Source organism: Cervus elaphus, chromosome 12 (genome assembly GCF_910594005.1).
Source record: "Cervus elaphus chromosome 12, mCerEla1.1, whole genome shotgun sequence".
In the NCBI taxonomy this organism is placed as follows: domain Eukaryota; kingdom Metazoa; phylum Chordata; class Mammalia; order Artiodactyla; family Cervidae; genus Cervus; species Cervus elaphus.
Window position 1 is genome coordinate 23,677,129 of NC_057826.1, and position 19,552 is coordinate 23,696,680.

The 19,552-nt window shown below is 35.3% G+C and overlaps 1 protein-coding gene across 8 annotated transcripts in view; it reads right to left on the reverse strand.

The window, feature by feature from the left end:
* Nucleotides 1-19,552, reverse strand: part of GPHN (gephyrin) — a 524,395-nt gene that overhangs the window by 318,284 nt on the left and 186,559 nt on the right. For all 8 annotated transcript variants that reach the window (XM_043918814.1, XM_043918812.1, XM_043918815.1 and 5 more), the window contains exon 3: nucleotides 15,307-15,364. In XM_043918814.1, the coding sequence (XP_043774749.1) occupies nucleotides 15,307-15,364 (58 nt within the window). The remainder of the gene's footprint in view (nucleotides 1-15,306; nucleotides 15,365-19,552) is intronic.

Genomic DNA, 19,552 nt, shown 5'->3' on the forward strand with positions numbered 1-19,552 from the left:
CTTACTGTCTCTGTGAATTTAGAAGCAGCAGTTATCTACTGTGATGTGAAGAGGTGTTTTTCTGTGGCAGCATCCCTGGGTAGAATGTGTGAGTCCAGTATTTTTGGTACTAGGGCTGTTTTTGGTATGGGTGCCAGTCACGTCTTTCCTCAGAGAGTGCTGACCATCCCCTTGATAGCAGGTGTGACTGGTGTTATGATTTCCAGAGCCTGCACTGGATGTTAGGCAGGGCCTCCTCTTTGCTCACAGCTCAGTACAAGGCGGTGTCTGCTTCCAAATTATTGAAGTAGAACCTCTGAAGGTTGGGTTTAGTAAGGTTCCATTGCCTTCAAGTGCATGCTTCGTCCCAAAGGAGGTGAATGCTGAAGCAAGTGAGTGCTGTGTGGTCATAGCAAACAGGGAAACTATGGTTTTGCCCAAAAGTATCCCAAGGTTGCATCCCTTTCTTTGTTGTATTCATCCCAGATCTAGTGCTAGGCTGGTGCTGAGGGCGAGGGTCCTATTGTTGCAGGAATCAAGTTGGTTGTGCTGCAACCTCGAACCTGATGGGACCAGATGCCATGATCTTAGTTTTCTGAATGTTGAGTTTTAAGCCAGCTTTTTCATTCTCCTCTTTTACTTTCATCAAGAGGTTCTTTAGTTCTTCTTCACTTTCTGCCATAAGGGTGGTGTCATCTGCATATCTGAGGTTATTGATATTTCTCCAGGCAATCTTGATTCCAGCTTGTGCTTCATCCAGCCCAGTGTTACGCATGATGTACTCTGCATATAAGTTAAAGAAGAAGGGTGACAAGATACAGCATTGACCTCCTCCTTTCACAATTTGGAATCAGTCTGTTGCTTCATGTCCAGTTCTAATGTTGCTTCCTGACCTGCATACAGATTTCTCAGGAGGCAGGTAAGGTCGTCTGGTATTCCTATCTCTTGAAGAATTTTCCAGAGTGTGTTGTGATCCACACAGTCAAAGGCTTTGGCATAGTCAATAAAGCAGAAGTAGATGTTTTTGGAACTCTCTTGCTTTTTCAATAATCCAGCAGATGTTGGCAATTTGATCTCTAATTCCTCTGCCTTTTCTAAATCCAGCTTGAACATCTAGAATTTCATGGTTCAGGTACTGTTGAAGCCTGACTTGGAGAATTTTGAGCATTACTTTGCTAGCGTGTGAGATGAGTGCAACTGTGTAGTAGTTTGAACATTCTTTGGCATTGCCTTTCTTTAGGATTGGAATGAAAACTGACCTTTTCCAGTCCTGTGGCCAAAGCTGAGTTTTCCAAATTTGTTAGCATATTTAGTGCAGCACTTTCACAGCATCATCTTTTAGAATCTGAAATAGCTCAACTGGAACTCCATCACCTCCACTAGTTTTTGTTCATAGTGATGATTCCTAAGGCCCACTTGACTTTGCATTCCAGGATATCTGGCTCTAGGTGAGTGATCACACCATCATGATTACCTGGGTCGTGAAGATCTTTTTTGTACAGTTCTTCTGTGTATTCTTGCCACCTCTTCTTAATATCTCCTGCTTCTGTTAGGTCCATACCATTTCTGTCCTTTATTGTGCCCATCTTTGCATGAAATATTCCCTTGGTATCTCTAATTTTCTTGAAGAGATCTCTAGTCTTTCTCATTCTGTTGTTTTCCTCTATTTCTTTGCACTGATTACTGAGGAAGGCTTTCTTATCTCTCCTTGATATTCTTTGGAACTCTGCATTCAAACGGGAATATCTTTCCTTTTCTCCTTTGCTTTTTGCTTCTCTTCTTTTCACAGCTATTTGTAAGGCCTCCTCAGACAACCATTTTGCCTTTTTGCATTTCTTTTTCTTGGGAATGGTCTTGATCACTGCCTCCTGCACAAGGTCAGGAACCTCTGTCCATAGTTCTTCAGGCACTCTGTCTATCAGATCTAATCCCTTGAATCTATTTCTTACTTCCACTGTGTAATTGTAAATGATTTGATTTGAGTCATACCTGAATGGTCTAGTGGTTTTCCCTACTTTGTTCAATTTAAGACTGAATTTGGCAATAAGGAGTTCATGATCTGAGCCACAGTCAGCTCCCAGTCTTGTTTATACTGACTGTATAGAGCCTCTTCATCTTTGGCTGCAAAGAATATAATCAGTCTCGGTACTGACCATCTGGTGATGTCCATGTGTAGAGTCTTCTCTTGTGTTGTTGAAAGAAGGTGTTTGCTATGACCACTGCATTCTCTTGGCAAAACTCTGTTAGCTTTTGATCTGCTTCTTTCGTACTTCAAGGCCAAATTGATTTAATTTGATATTCAACAACTCTATATATTTATTACATAATCTTATTGTCATCAATCCTAAATTAGCTCATGTGGGACCTTGAATTAAAGATCAAAAGATACTCTTGGGATACTTTTTCGCTATTGTATTTTACAGTTATAAAATTTTCATTGGGTTCTTTCTAATAGTCTCTATTTTACTGCTAAGATTTCATATCTCTTTATCAATTACAAGCATGTTTTCCTTTACTCATTGAGCCTAGTTATAGTAGCTGATTTAGCCATCTTTGTTAATTCCAATAGCTGGGTCATCCTGGGTTAATATCAGTTGATTGTTTTTGCTTGAAAATGGGTCATATTTTCTTCTTTATATGTTAAATAATTTTGAATTGCATCCTGGACATGGTGAATGATATTTTGAAGAGATACTAGGTTTTTTATATTACTCCAAAAAATAGTGATTTATTTCTATTTCACTAAGCAGATTACTTGGGTAGACAAAACTGAAAACTCTGTCTCCTCTGTAGTGATGGCAATCCAAAATTTAATTCAATTCCTTTAGCCTTAGCCATGTGCTTGTAGTTCACTCAGTACATTCATGGTGCAGAGGTCAGCCAGAGATCGAGGGAGCTTATTTACAGAATGTAAGGCTCTTCTGTTTGGCTTTATCTTTTCCAGGATTTCCCTGCTCATTTTTATTTTCATAATTCTTTTCCATTATGGTTTATTACAGGATATTGAATATAGTTCCCTGAGCTATACAGTAGGACCCTGTTGTTTATTTTACACACAGTAGTTTGTATCTGGTAATTCTAAGCTCCTAATTTATCCCTCCCCACCCTCTTTCCTCTTTAGTGAATCATAAGTTTGTTTTCAATATCTGTGAATCTGTCTCTGTTTTATAAATAAGTTCATTTGTGTCATGTTTTAGATTCCACATATAAGTGCTATCATACGGTATTTGTCTTTCTCTTTCTGACTGACTTCATTTACTATGATAATCTCTAGGTCTACCCATGGAATGCTATAGATGGCATTATTTCATTCTTTTTATGGTTGAATAGTACTCCATTGTATGTACGTATATGTATGTATGCATGTATCAGGCTTCCCTGTGGCTCAGTGGTAAAGAATCTGCCTGCAAAGCAGGAGATGCAGGAGATGTGGGAATCAGTCTCTGAGTTGGGAAGATGCCCTGGAGCAGGTTATGGCAACCCACTCTAGCATTCTTGCAGGAAAATTCCATGGACAGAGGAGCTTCGTGGGCTACAGTTCATAGGGGTCCCAAAGAGTCAGACACAACTGAGTGAGTGTGCGTACACACACACACACGTAATACCTTCTTCATCCGCTCATCTGTCCATGGACATTTAGGATGTTTCCATCATTGGCTGTTGTGACTAGTGCTGCTATGGACATAAGGGTGCATGCATCTTTTTGAATTATATTTTTGTCTGGATATATGCCCAGGAGTGGGATTGCTGGATTATATAGCAACTCTATTTTTAGTTTCTTGAGGAACTGCCATGCTGTTTTCCATAGTGGCTGCAACAATTTACATTCCCACCAACACTGTAGAAGGGTTCCCTTTTCTCCACATCCTCTCGAGCATTTGTTCTTTGCAGATTTTTAATGATGGCCATTCTGATCAATGTGCCGTGGTATCCCCTCACATTAAAGCAGCTGTGGTTGCCCACACTGTTTCTCTAGCAAGAAAGCCTGCAGATTTCAGCTGCCAAGTAGGCTGAACTGGGGTCTATTCTGGGCCTAAGCATTACAAAATGGAATACTCAACTAGGGCTTTCTTCCAAATGTCAGAATCTACTTGCTTTTGGCCACTCTCCAGTGCATTCAAGTAGTTATTTATCTATTTATTTATTGGTCCAGCATTTATAATTATTTTTTGTGAAAATAGATAGGGTCTTCTAATAGGAGCTATTTGCCATAGTGGAATAGAGCTTCCTCTCAAATTTAAGTTTAAACAGCTATTATTTTATTTATCAGTAAAATTTAGTACCTCCTCTATGAGTCTGGCATTTAAAGCCATTCTACTCCCTATTGTGGAATAGGCAATATGCAAAAAGAAATGGCTATGTGAGAGAAGTTTTACTTGTATCATCTGCTATACAATTACAAACTAGGTTCTGGAAATGACAGTTGGTAAAAAAATAACTTTTGTATTTTAACCTGTTCCTATTTTTGTTCCACTTTTAATCTCAGGACCCTAAATGAGAATATTCTTAGTGATTTTTATGATTCTAAAAATACATACTTACTAAAAAAAAAAAAGAGATAAAAATAATTCAATCAAAATAAAAAAGTATAAAGGACTGAAAATCACCAACATTTTACCAGAGATAACCCATTTAAAACTTGTTAAGCATCCTTCTATACAAATCTCCGTACGTAAAACCCACACATACTTGTGCTATTTACTTATTTTTTCAGTTTGACAATATATCATTAATAAGGTCACCATCAGTAATAAGTTCTACATAAAATAGCCTATATATTTTAATTTTAAAACCCTATGGATAAATATTTATGCTGCTTTTAGTTTTTCATGTCTCTTAACAACACTATTTATAAATTTTCTTCTGAAAGTCACTGGGTTAGAAGAAAAGGTAATAGAAAGGGAACAGACTTACAGGCAAGACAGACCTGGGGGCCTGTTTCAGTTTTTGTCAACTTATTGGCTTTGTGTCCACAGGCAAGTTACTGAAACTCTTTGAAAGCTGGACCACTGTCAAGGGGAGTAAAGTAAATGAGAACATGAAAAACATCTTTTATAATTCTGGGTTTTATTTTATTCCAGCCTGACTATAGCTAGGGTAGGTAAATAATTGGACACTGATAACATATATTATGTAATTAATTTAATTCGATTTAAAAGTCTCCTTAACAAAAGTGATCTCAAAACAATTTTATTCACTAATATTTAGCCATACTGGAATATAAAATGTTTGATTTTCAATGACTTTAATAGTAATAACCATTATTGTGCTTTAGTTTTCAATGAGGACATCAGTGGTAAAAAATATTTTAAAGATGTTACAATATAATTTACATATCTATTAGTAAAGAATAGCAGAGGAAATTCATTTTAGTAAGGTTAAATTTAGTATTTGGGTGGAATTTTTGCCAAGATGTCTGTGTAAAGATATTATGTAATAATTAGTAACAGAAACAATAGAACATTGTTCTATCTATAGGCTGCAAAAAATAGCAGAAAGAGAGGTAGGTTTAAACCATCTTTTCAAAGAGAGCCAAGAACTGTTCCTTTTATTGGAGCAGATTGTTCTGATTTTGAGAGGAAAATTACCTACTCCACACTGCACAATGGTAAGGCTAGGTCTGTTTTTTCTTAAGGGACTAAATGATCAGAAATATGGTAGAGAGAAAACCTGCAGCAATTTGATATCTCTGATATTTTAAAATGTGTTTTTTCCCATAATTTCTCTGGGATGTCCTTATTCTGAAGAAAAGGTAACAGGAAAAAGTGTCTCAGTTAAGGGAACATTACCAGAAAAAAAGAGAGGTGGAAATCATCAACAGTGAACAAACCAGACAAAAACACTAAACTGATCGGGTTGGGAGATGAATAAATCTTCAGTTTTAGGTTCTTTACCCATATACCTTAAAGATCCTCAACATTCTTTATTCCTCCTAAATATATTTTTTTTCCATTTAATTCCTTAGCTCAGGGATTGGCATTATTTTCTATGAAGTTGCCTAAGCTTAAAACCTAAATTGATCTATTTGTACTTCTCACTTCTCAAGTCTACATGGATCATACCACATAGGTGTCATTTACTATGTGTTTACCATGTGGCAGGCACTGTGTACTTTATAAACATTTCATCCTTACAATAACAAGAGCAGGTTTTTTAACCCAACAAAGGTAGGTTTGTTTTACCCGTATTTTAAGGGAAGCACAGAATGGTTAAGATATGGTTATAATCCAATTAAGACAGAGTCTGTTTTATTAAACACTGTGGTGTACCTCCCACACTTTCCATGACTCTTGCAAAAACATGAGCCTTCCCTTTATCACCATTCATCTAGATTGGTATAGAGCATCCTAAGTGTTCTGCCTCTGTGCCGCCTTCCAGTTTATTTTGGTAAGGATAGTAAACTCTTAGAAATATACCTGAAAATGTCTTTGTTTCAAAATCTTTGAAAGCTTCCCTCCCTAAGACACACAAATAATTTACAATGTGACTACAACCGAACATTCCAGAGTCATCTCCTAAAGTTATTTTTAATGATCCCTTGACTTTAAACACACTTGCTTTTCTCAAAAACACTGCTGACTCAGTAGTGTCTTTGCTCACATTGTGTGTTTTTGCTACAGAAGCCTTCTCATTCTGTTCTGCTTGAAGATATTCTTTACCCTCTAAGCCAGAATTAGTCACTGTTTCTTCTGTGCTCTAAAGAATTGTTAATATATATTAAATAGAAAAACTACATTTTATAATGAATAAGACTGTCCCTTGTACCAGACATTAAATGTCTTTAGGATCATTCATTTAATCCACAAATATTTACTCACTAATTATAACTGACTTACATTAAAGTAATTTCTATTAATCAGAGAGACTTTTAAGAGAGTAAAAAGGGAAGCAACAGAGTATGAGAATATATGTGCAATACACATACCAAACAAAGGACTCATACAGAATATACAAGGAATGCCTACTAATAAATAAGAAAACACATTTACCCTAAGTTTTAAAACATGAAACACATCAACAGTCACTTCACAAAAGAGGATATCCAAATGGCCAATAAACATATGAAAATGTGCTCAACATCATTAGTAATCAGAGAAATACATATATTTAAATCATTTTTGGTCAATCTCTGAAATGGTTAAAATGAAAAGACTGACAATACTAAATGTTAGTGAGAATATGAAGTTAACTGGAATTCTCCAGTAGTCTCCCACATTGCAGGGTTTTTTTTTAATGCCTGTGACCCCAGGGAAGTCCCCTAAATGCTGAAGAGAATATAAATTCATCATGTATTTGGGAAAATGGCAGAATCAAGTAAAATTATTCATTTATATACCCTATGATCCAGTACCTCTAGATCATACCTAGCTTGTCTACTAAGTGTATACCTAATGAGATTATGTATACATATGTACATTAAGACATATTCAAGACTGTTTATTACAGCATTATTTATAACAGGTGCTACCTGGAAATTACCCAAATACCCTTCATCGTAAGAACGGATAACTAAACTGTATATTCAATATAACAAAAACACAACAGTTAACCATTGCTATACAGGTAAAATAATTCACGGTGATAGAAGTCAGACGACAGTAATTACCTTTGAAGAAGAGGTAAGGTGTAATGATTGGAAGTGAGTATCAAGAGATTTCTGTGATGTTGTGATATTCTCTTTATCTGTGGTGGTTATTCAGATGTGTTATCTGTGATAATTAAACAAGCTTTATAATTATGATTTTATGTCTTTTATGTACAACTCGTATAAAATATTATACATCATTAAAAAGTGTATTTTAGAAAAAAGAACCCACACAAAAGCTATGAAACTGGATGAGATAACCAAGTTTAAATACAGAAGAAACATTGCCAAATAAATTATTATTGAATGAATGAATGGGTAAATCAGAGATTTAAAGAAATTTAAGAACATCAATCCAAGTAAGAAAAGGGGTATCAGACACTAACACATATTGAAGTAAACATTTCCTAAGTCAGTTTGCTATATTCATGTAGGAAGATCATATAAACAATGTGTTGTATCTACACTACTACTAATGCTCATTATCATAAAAGAATCTGAACTCGGGGTCTGAATCTGACTTCCACAATATTTGCTGTGTGACCTTGGACATTCTTAACGCTTTTGCCTCATCTTTCTCACTTATGAATAGGAACAAGAAGAATACCCACTTCATATGTTTGTTATGAGGATTAAAATCAGTTAGTAGTTTTAAAGCAACTGACACAGTGTTTGAGACATTGATCGTTAAACAACCAGTTCAGTTCAGTTCAGTCGCTCAGTCATGTCCGACTCTTTGCAACCCATGGACTAAAGCATGCCAGGCCTCCCTATCCATTACCAACTTCTGGAGTTTACTCAAACTCATGTCTATCGAGTTGCTGATGCAATCCAACCATCTCATCCTCTGTTGTCCCCTTCTCCTCCTGCCTTCAATCTTTCCCAGCTTCAGGGTCTTTTCTAAGGAGTCGCACCAGGTGGCCAGCGTATTGGAGCTTCAGCATCAGTTCTTCCAATAACTATTCAGGATTGATTTCCTGTAGGATTGACTGGTATGATCTCCTTGCAGTCCAAGGGACTCTCAAGAGTCTTCTCGAACACCACAGTTCAAAAGCATCAATTCTTCAGAGCTCAGCAATTTTTATGGACCAACTCTCATATCCTTACATGACTATTGGAAAAACCATAGCCTTGACGAGATGGACCTTTGTTGGCAAAGTAATGTCTCTGCTTTTTAATATGTGGTCTAGATTGGCCATAACTCTTCTTCCAAGGAGCAAGCGTCTTTTAATTTCATGGCTGCAGTTACCACATGCAGTGATTTTGGAGCCTAAGAAAATAAAGTCTGTCACTGTTTTCACTGTTTCCCCATCTATTTGCCATGAAATATTGGGACTAGATGCCATGATCTTAGTTTTGTGAATGTTGAGTTTTAAGCCAACTTTTTCACTCTCCTCTTTCACTTTCATCAAGAGGCTCTTTAGTTCCTATACGCTGTCTGCCATAATGGGGGTGTCATCTGCAAATCTGAGGTTATTGATATTTCTCCAGGCAATCTTGATTCCAGCTTGTGCTTCCTCCAGCCCAGTGTTTCTCATGAGGTACTCTGCATATAAGTTAAATAAGCAGGGTGACAATATACAGCCTTGATGTACTCCTTTTCCGATTTGGAACCTGTCTGTTGTTCCATGTCCAGTTCTAACTGTTGCTTCCTGACCTGCATACAGATTTCTCAGGAGGCAGGTAAGGTGGTGTAGTATTCCCATCTCTTTCAGTATTTTCCACAGTTTGTGGTGATCCACATAGTCACAGAATTTGGCACAGTCAATAAAGCAGAAGTACATGTTTTTCTGGAACTCTCTTGCTTTTTCAATGATTCAATGGATGCTGGCAATTTGATCTCTAATTCCTCTGCCTTTTCTATATCCAGCTTGAAAACATCTGGAAGTTCATGGTTCATGTACTGTTGAAGCCTGACTTGGAGAATTTTGAGCATTACTTTACTAGTGTGTGAGATGAGTGCAATTGTGCGGCAGTCTGAACATTCTTTGGCATTGTCTTTCTCTTGAACTGGAATGAAAATTGACCTTTTCCAGTCCTGTGGTCAATATTGAGTTTTCCAAATTTGCTGGCATACTGAGTGCAGCATTTTCACAGCATCATCTTCTAGGATTTGAAATAGCTCAACTGGAATTCCATCACATCCACTAGCTTTGCTCATAGTGATGCTTCCTAAGGCCCACTTGACTTTGCATTCCAGGATATCAGGCTCTAGGTGAGTGATCATACCATCGCTATTATCTGGGTCATGAAGATCCTTTTTGTATAGTTCTTTGTGTATTCTTGCCACCTCTTCTTAATATCTTCTGCTTCTGTTAGAACCATACCATTTCTGTCCTTTATTGTGCCCATCTTTGCATGAAATGTTCCCTTGGTATCTCTAATTTTCTTAAAGGGATTTATAGTCTTTCCCATTCTATTGTTTTCCTCCATTTCTCTGCATTGATCACTGAGGAAGGCTTTCTTATTTCTCCTTGCTGTTCTTTGGAACTCTGCATTCAAATGGGTATATCTTTCCTTTTCTCATTTGCCTTTCACTTTTTTTTTTCACAGCTATTTGTAAGGCTTCCTCGGACAACCATTTTGCCTTTCTTTCCCTTGGTATGGTCTTGATCCCTGTCTCCTGTACAACGTCATGAACCTCTGTCCATAGTTCATCAGGCCCTCTGTCTATCAGATCTAGTCCCTTGAATGTGTCACTTCCACTGTATAGTCATAAGGGATTTGATTTAGGTCATACCTGAATGGTCTAGTGGTTTTCTGTACTTTCTTCAATTTAAGTCTGAAATTGGCAATAAGGAATTCATGATCTGAGCCACCATCAGCTCCCGGTCTTGTTTTTGCTGACTGTATAGAGCCTCTCCATCTTTGGCTGCAAAGAATATAATCAATTTGATTTCGGTGTTGACCATCTGATGATGTCTATGTGTAGAGTCTTCTCTTGTGTTGTTGGAAGAGGGTGTTTGCTATGACCAATGCATTCTTTTGACAGAACTCTATTAGTCTTTGCCCTGCTTCATTGTGTACTCCAAAGCCAAATTTCCCTGTTACCTCAGGTATTTCTCAACTTCCTATTTTTGCATTCCAGTCCCCTATAATGAAAAGGATATCTTTTCTGGGCGTTAGTTCTAGAAGGTCTTTTAGGTGTTCATAGAATCGTTCAACTTCAGCTTCTTCAGCATTACTGTGATACAGAATGGTTTGCCTTGGAAATGAACAAACAGAAACCATTCTGTTGTTTGAGATTGCATCCAAGTACTACATTTTGGACTCTTCTGTTGACTATGATGGCTACTCCATTTCTTCTAGGGGATTCTTGCCCACAGTAGTAGATATAATGGCAAAATGATTTGATTTTGTGAGCTCATGTTACTAAAGTTCATATAAATCAGTAAACTGAAAAACTACTAGATACAATAATAGTGTTTCATAAAAAGTAGTTAAAGGATTCATTCAGCAAACAAACAGATTTTCTATACCCTAGCAATAATCATTTAAAAGTACAATGTAAGCATTCTGCTTTTGGGTAGAGTGCAGTAGATCACAGCAGGTCAATACTTAACACCATAATGAGTAGAATCAAATAATTACAAAAATCCTACTTTTATAGACAGTAAGGAGCTTCAGACCAATAAACTAGACAAAATAAAATTCTAGAAATGAGGAAACTTTTCTAAGTGAAAATAATAATCTCTGGCTTTTCCTACCACCCACCTATCTCCACTGGTGCTATTTGCTGATTTTGGTCACAGGGCTGCCCATCAGCTTTTCCAGGCAGAGAACTTTTGTTGGGATTTAAAGAAACCAGAAAGCTATCAGACATTTAGAAATTGGAAACCTGAATAGACTTAAACAAATGGTTTTTTTTTCCCTGGGAGCAACTGTGGATTGCAGTGCTGTGCACAAGTCCGTAAGGTTAGACAAAAACCTACTGAAAGGCGGAGGACAATCTTTTGCATTCTTCATGGTACTTAAGAAAGATCCGCCAGGGAAGTAAGCCTAACCAAAGAACAATGAAACTTCCCACTTCAAGATATATGCCAGTGTTTGAGGCTTATATTGTTTAGGCTGGAGGCAAGAGAGTCAGCTAGAATGTAATATTATAAAGCTAAGTCTCCTACAGTGACAGGAAGGAATGGATGAAAACCCACCGTGTTCTCAATCGAGCTCTAACCCAGCGAAATTTCTGACTGAACTAGAGTGATCACTTCCTCATGCTTTCTGCCTGTTGGCAGAACTGAAGACATTATGATGGATGAAAAATCATCTATAACCAATATGGTTCTTTTACACACAAAAACAGATTCATTTGGAAAATATTATAAAAGTTTAGTGATTCCGTTTGTAAATAAAAATAAATTTATACACATAAATTACAAATGGATTAAAGTTAATATTTAAATATCTCTATTTTAAATAAATTCACCCAACTGGCAATATAAATTGGCATAACTACCTTAGAAAACAGTTTGTGATTTCATCCAGAAACTATATATTACTGAAACTCAGGAATTTCATTCCTCTGTGTATACTTCAGAGAAACTCTTACATATATTTTTATAAGACTATTATAGCAACACTTTTCTTAATAGCTCCAAGTGGAAATAAGTTGAATGTCCATCAACAGAAGGAGGTCTCAATAATTAGTGGCACAATGTACTATTTCACAGCAAAAAATAAAACAAAACAAATACAGTCCCCCTAAAACTTTAGCTGTAAACAACAATATGATGAATCTCACAGTGTTGAAAAACAGAAGCAAGGCACAGTAGATTGTATTCAATTCATATAAAGTTCAAAGAGAAACAAAAATAAATTATAATATTTATGGATGTATACATATATAGTAAAACTAAATAAAAGCAAGGAACTGATAATGATAAAAATTCAGAATATTGGGTGGAAGAGATGGTTGTAATTGGGCCAAGAATGTATTTGCTCTTTATTCCTTAAGACTTTGGCCAAGCATCTATTCACTCTGAGGTGATTTACTATAATTAATAAATATGCTTAATTCAAACTATGTATGAACTAAATAATGATTTCTGGTGCTAGAAACATTGTAAAAGACTACCACATCTGACAAAAATTGAATTAGCTTCATCAACCAATCATAAACTTTTAAGAGTAAATATACAGATGGTGGCTCAGAGGTAAAGAATCTGCCTGCAATGTGGGAGACCCAGGTTTGAACCCTGGGTTGGGAAGATCTAGTATGGGAAGATCCCTTGGAGAAGGCAATAGCTAACTACTCCAGTATTCTTGCCTAAAAAATTCCAAGGACAGAGGAGCCTGGTGAGCCACAGTTCATGGGCTTGCAAAGAGTTGGACACAACTGAGGAACTAACATTTCATTTTTCATACAGATGCATATTTATTTATACATGGTATACTATGGAGAGTATATTTCAAATTTAAACGCAATTGTACTATTTAGATAGTTTTAAATTACTCATATATTAACCAAATAAAATAAACATTACAACCAGATGTTTCACATTACCTGTAACCAAAACAAAATGATATTAGCTGAAAATACTAATGCTGCCAACAAATGCTGACAAGACATTTTATGACAATTTTTCTTCCAACACTTTTGAAAGGAAGAATCAGTTTCACATTTTTTCATGCCTCAGGCCTCAAATGCTCTGAAGTTGTTTTAGATGTAACAACAGGAACTGATGGGGAAAAAAATCACTTATATGTCATCTATGAATCATGCTTCTTTTCCCCAAGGTATCTCTTGAGGAATAACTGTCATAATTCTAGAAGTAAAAAAAATCATAATAAAAAACTACTCTTTTAGAGAAAAAGTCACTACTAAAAACAGGCAACATTTCTGCTTATTAATTAAACTAATAAAAGAGCATATTTATCTTCGGTTTCTAGGATGGACCTTCCCCAAAGCAACAATTTTGGTCCACTATTATGATCTCATATAACTCTTTCAGGTAATTCCATTTAGTAGCATGGCTCAACTAACTTTCGTATAATGACAAATCTCAGTATGAACTGAAAGATGGAATTATCTTTCTTTTGAATTACAGGCTGATTAACATAAGGTTACTTAAGAGGAATCTCAAATTCAGTAAGTCCAAAACTTACCTCACTTCCTCTCAAACATTCCTTTTTCCTCTCCTCTTTAAATTAACAGCAACACAATCTACTTAGCTTCCCAAGTCAGGAACCTGAGTCAATCTTTCCACTTTCCCTTAAATATTCAATAAATCACCAAGTATTGTTGATTCTATTTTCTTAAATAATATTTCTTGAATATGAGTTCTTTTTCTTCAACCTCATTGTCATGCTTCAGTTCAAGTCTCAATCACTGCCTATATTCCTGCAATCTGGTTTCCTTCCTTATAAATGGAACCTCCTCTTCTCCACTGAAATAAGATCTTTCATTCATTAAAATAAAATCATCACCCTGATTATGCCACTTTCTTTCTTAAAATCACATAATGGCACCCGATAGTTTTCAGTTTCTTAACATGGCATAAAGGTTCAATGCCAGTCCTACATCTCAACAGTCTTTATTTTATACCCTATGATCTGGTGTCATATTATCTCCTGTTTATAATTTCACAAATGCCTTGCTGATTATCTTTTTGAATAAGTGTCCTACCTATATACTCCATAGAATATTTTCTTCACCTTTATCATTTAACACATATTGCAATTATAAGAGCACCTTTAAGCATCACAAAAAATTAATTTCAACAAGCTCAGTTTTATTAATTCCCATTTTATCTTCTGAAAAATGAGATCTGGATTAGACTTAAGGTTCTTCCCAGCTAAACTATTTTATGAATTTATATCAAGTTGGAAAGAGTCTCTTGACATGCCTGACTTTTCTCCCCAACTTTCTGCTAGAATATAACCATGGTATTAATTCCTGATGTTGCCCATACAAGACACCTGAGATACTGAACACTTTATGTTCATAAAGAACATAAAGATTAATGAATTCAACTTATTTAAAAATAATGTAACCAATTAAAGAACTATTTACTAACAGCTTGAATTTATTGAAATTGATTTAGAAAAGTGTGATCAAATCAAAGTTAACAATTTGTTAAGATCTTTACATGTCATTGTTAACAGTTTAACTCAGTCTTGTTTATCCTTGACTACTGTTATCCAGTTGTTAAATTTTATTCATGGAAAAGATAGTAAGTTCAGTTCTCATTAGATTTTAAACTGCTTTTAGAGAAGGGCCACATGTTATGCTAGAATACTAACATTCCACAGAATTTAGTAAAATGTAAAGACAGAAAAATGTGACTATGCTGTAATATTCAAAGAGTAAGGTCAATTTTTCAGTTATTGTACTGTTAATTTTAAATTGAAACTGGCCTACTATGTTATCAAAGGAGCCAGTAAAATTTATTAGAAGACTAATATTTACAATGGGTGAGAGACTATAGGAAAAAGAAATTAAAATGATAAAGAAATACTTTATGCAAAATAATGTTTATATACAGTGCTTTCTTAAGTAAATTTTCAATGAGTTTTACAAGAAAGGGTTCCTTTTTTGACTTTCCTACCATGTATTGATGATGGTAGATGAAATCGGATGATGATTATCTGATACGTATATTTTAATTCAGACAGAATAACTGGGAGTTAAATGATATCCCAACACAGGTAAAGATTCAATAGTATAAAGAAAAGACAATTTGTTGCCCACCTTCCCGCCAAGATACTAAGTTTTTGTAGAGGTGAAAAATGCCATACTATACCTTGATTTCTTCTATTTCATCTGGTACTATCTTGTATGCTGATATAGTCCCACCCAACCTGAAATTAGGAGAGAAAAATATTCTCAAAACCGGCAACAGTGTATTAAAAAATATGGACTATTTTTGTCATTAGCAGCAGAGTGCCACCAGTAATTGCCCATTACCCACCCCAATAACTATGGAGGAGAAAACAACCATTTTGTGCTCAGGTTTTCCATACAGTTGTTTAAAAAGACAGATAATAAATGACTACTGAAGGAGGAAACATAAGTTAGATTTTTAATCATAATTAAGTTTCTCTTATTGATGGTTTTTATGATGCTCAAACTGCCACTTTGATTAACAGATTCTGTCACAACTAAGATGTATCAAGAACAGTATCTGACGTTTCTGTTTTCATGGTATCATGAAACACAGCTAGGTTTAAAATACTTATCAATTCAACATACCATCAGTATTCTATAGCACTGCACTCAGGTAGACTGATTCCAAATTTCATGTTATTTCCCTTACAACGTGCTGCTTTCCTGACTCAAAGAAAGACTATGCTAGAAGTAGCAGTAGAATGAATAATTTACTCTAGTCAATATGTGAAAGTATTATATTGGCAGTAACAGTGGTAGTTATAGCGATAATATTACAGTTAGTAGTATACTGAGTATTTACTATATGCCAAACATTCAATCGTCAGGTTTTACATGTTTATTTTCTCATTTAACTCTAATAAATTATAATAAGGATTATGAAAAAATGAGACAAGCAGTTTTTGAAAGTCTCACAACTAGAAATGGCAGACGGGGCTTAAGATAAGCAGTCTTATCTTCCAAAAATTGATAAGCAGATTTTTTAAATTCACATGACAATTTAAGGGACACAGAATAATCAAACAATCTTGAAAAGATGAAAGTTGGAGGATTTATATTTTCTGATATCAAGTTACTAAAGAGCTACAATAATCAAGACAATGTGGAGCTGGCATAAGAATACACATACAAAGCAATAGAGTACAACTGAAAGTCTGGAAACAAATATCACATTTATGGTCAACTAGCTTTTGTTTTCCTTTTATTTTATTGTAAATATTGTAATTTGACATTTTAACCATTTTTAAGTGTACAATTAAATGATAAATGATGGGCAACCATCAGTACTATTTCTAAAACTTACCCATCCCATAAACAGAAACTCTATATAAAAAAAAGAAAAAAAAAAACCCAGAAACTCTATAATCATTAAGGAATAACTTCTCATTTTCCCCTACCCCCCTGTAACTACTAACCAACTTTGTCTTTACGAATTTGACTACTCTAGGAAACTCACAAAGAGAAACCATACAATATTTGTCCGTTTGTGTCTGGAAAATGTCACTGTGCCTAGTTTTCAAGCTTTATCCACACTGTAGCACTGTATCAGAACTTCATTCCTTTTTTATGACCATATAATTTCCACTGTATGTATATACCATATTTATTTATCCATTCATCTGTTAATGGAAACTTAGATTGCTTCAATTTTCTGGCTATTGTAAACAATACTGCAATAAACATTAGCATACAATATCTGAATCTCTCTTTCCAGTTCTTTTGGATATTTACCTAGGAGGTGGAACTGCTCAATCAGGTAGTAATTCCAAGTTTAGCATCTGAAAGACCACCAGTTTTCTGAAGTGACTGTACAGATTTTATTGATACACTACCACCAAGAATGCATGAGGGTTCCAATTTATCCACATCCTCATCAATACTTGTTATTCTATTTTTTTAATGGCTACCCTAATGGGTATAAAGTATCTTTTCATATTCTTACTGGCCACATGTGTCTCTTATCTAAAGAAATAACGATTCAAGTGCTCTGACAATTTTTAAATCGGGTTTTCTTTTTGCTGGTGAGCTGTATATATACATTCTGGATATTAAACCCTTATCTAAGATATTATTTCCAGATATTTTCTCTCATTCTGTAGGTTGTCTTTTACTTTCTTGATAATAGACTTTGATGCACAAAAACTTTTAATTTTGGTGAAGTCCAGTTTATGTACTTTTTTCTTTCATTGCTCACCTTCCTGGTGTAATGCATAAGAATCCATTGCCAAATCCAATGTCTTGAAGGTTTATTACTACATTTTCTTGAAAGTGTTTTATTATTTTAGTGCTTCTATTTAGGGTACTGATCCATTTTGAGTTAATGTTTGTATATGGCACGAGATATGATTTTAAGTTAATTATTTTCCATGTGGAAATCCAATCACTTAGTACCATTTCTTTCCGAAAGCTGTTCTCACAGCTTTGACTCAGCACCTTTGTCTAAAGTCAGTTTTCCATGGATACAGGTTTATTTCTGGATCCTTAATTTTATACTATTGGTCTATAGGTCTATCTTTATTTTTAGATGCTATTTTAAATGGAGTAGTTTTTAATTTGCTCTTCAGATTGTTCATTGCTGATGTATAGAAACAAATGATTTTCCTGTGTTCATCTTGTACTTTGCAACTTTTCTGAACTTGATTATTGACTCTAGTAACTTTCTTTTGGATTCTCTAGGATTTTCTATACACAGGATCATGTTATCTGTGAATAGAGATAGATTTACTTCTCACTTAACCATCTGGATACCTTTTATGTCCTGTCTTTGTCTAAATACTATGGTTAGAACTTCCAGTGCAATGTTCAGTATCAGTGGTGAAGCTTTCCATTTTTCACAACTGAATATGATGTCAGCTGTGGGATTTTCACAAATGCTTTTTATCAGGTTAAGTAGGTCCCCTTCTACTTCTAGATTTCTGAGTGTTTTTACCATGGAAATATGCTGGGTTTTTGTTAAATGTTTTCTCTCTGTCAAATGAGATGATCATGTGGTTTTTTGCCTTTCAATCTTTCTCTTAATGTGGTACATTACAGTAATTAATTTTCCTATGTTGAACTACCCTTGAATTCCTGGGGGTAATCTGACTTGGTCACCATGTATAATCCTTTTAATACATTTGGATTCAGTGCCTTAATATTTTCTTGAGTCCTCAAAAAAAAAAAAAAAAAAAGGATTATACATGGTGACCAAATCAGATTAACCCAGGAATTCAAGGGTAGTACAACATAAGAAAATGTTGAACTTTCTTTGGGATTGGAATGAAAACTGACCTTTCCCTGTCTGTGGCCACTGCTGAGTTTTTCAAATTTGCTGACATATGACTGCAACACTTTAACAGCATCATCTTTTAGGATTTGAAATAGCTCAGCTGGAATTCTATCACCTCTACTAATAGTAATGCTTCCTAAGGTCCACTTGACTTCACACTCAAAGATGTCTGGCTTGAGGTGAGTGACCACACCATCATGGTTATCTAAATTCAAATTCATTAGGAATAGAAATATTTAAAGGTAATTCAAAGTTTCTCAAAAATAGTTTGATTTTTCTCCCCAAGTCATATCTTCCTCCGCTACAGTTTTCCACATTTTTTGTTATGTTAAATGTTAATTGACCCACTAGTGCATGTCAGAAGTGTGAAAATCTTTTAAATGTCTACCTTTCTCAACCCCTACATAACATTCCCTGGTGTCTCAGATGGTAAAGCGTCTGCCTACAATGAGGGAGACCTGGGTTCAATCCCTGGGTTGGAAAGATCTCCTGGAGAAGGAAATGGCAACCCACTCCAGTGTTCTTGCCTGGAAAATCCCATGGACAGAGGATCCTGGCAGGCTACAGTCCATGAGATCACAAAGAGACGGACACGACTGAGCGACTTCACTTTCACATAATTTAATGACAGTCATATTTTTATTTGCCATAATTTATCTGGAAAATATTCATTCCTCCATTTTCACTTTCTTACTTTAAGATTTTATTATTTCTAACCATGGTTTTAGGAGTATCCTCATAGCTGTACAAATCTTTTCACAATGTAATTTTTACCATGTCACATCCTAATTAATTTATGGGCAATACCTTAAGAAGTGTGATGAAAATTCCTTTAATAAACTTGACTCCTTAAGTCTATTTCTTGTTTCGTTTCCTGTTACCCCTTCATAGCACCTGTTTGTTACAACCATGCCAATTGTCAACAGTTTCATAAATGCATTAGGCAATCCTTTGCTTTATGTCTCTCAATTACCTGTACCTTGAATACTCTTCCCCATCCCCAAAACTTCAAATCACCTTTCAGGAATCAAATACCACTTTCAGAACACTTCTACAAACTCTGGAAGCAGAAATAGGCACTTCCTCTACTATGAATAGTGCCTTACTCATATTT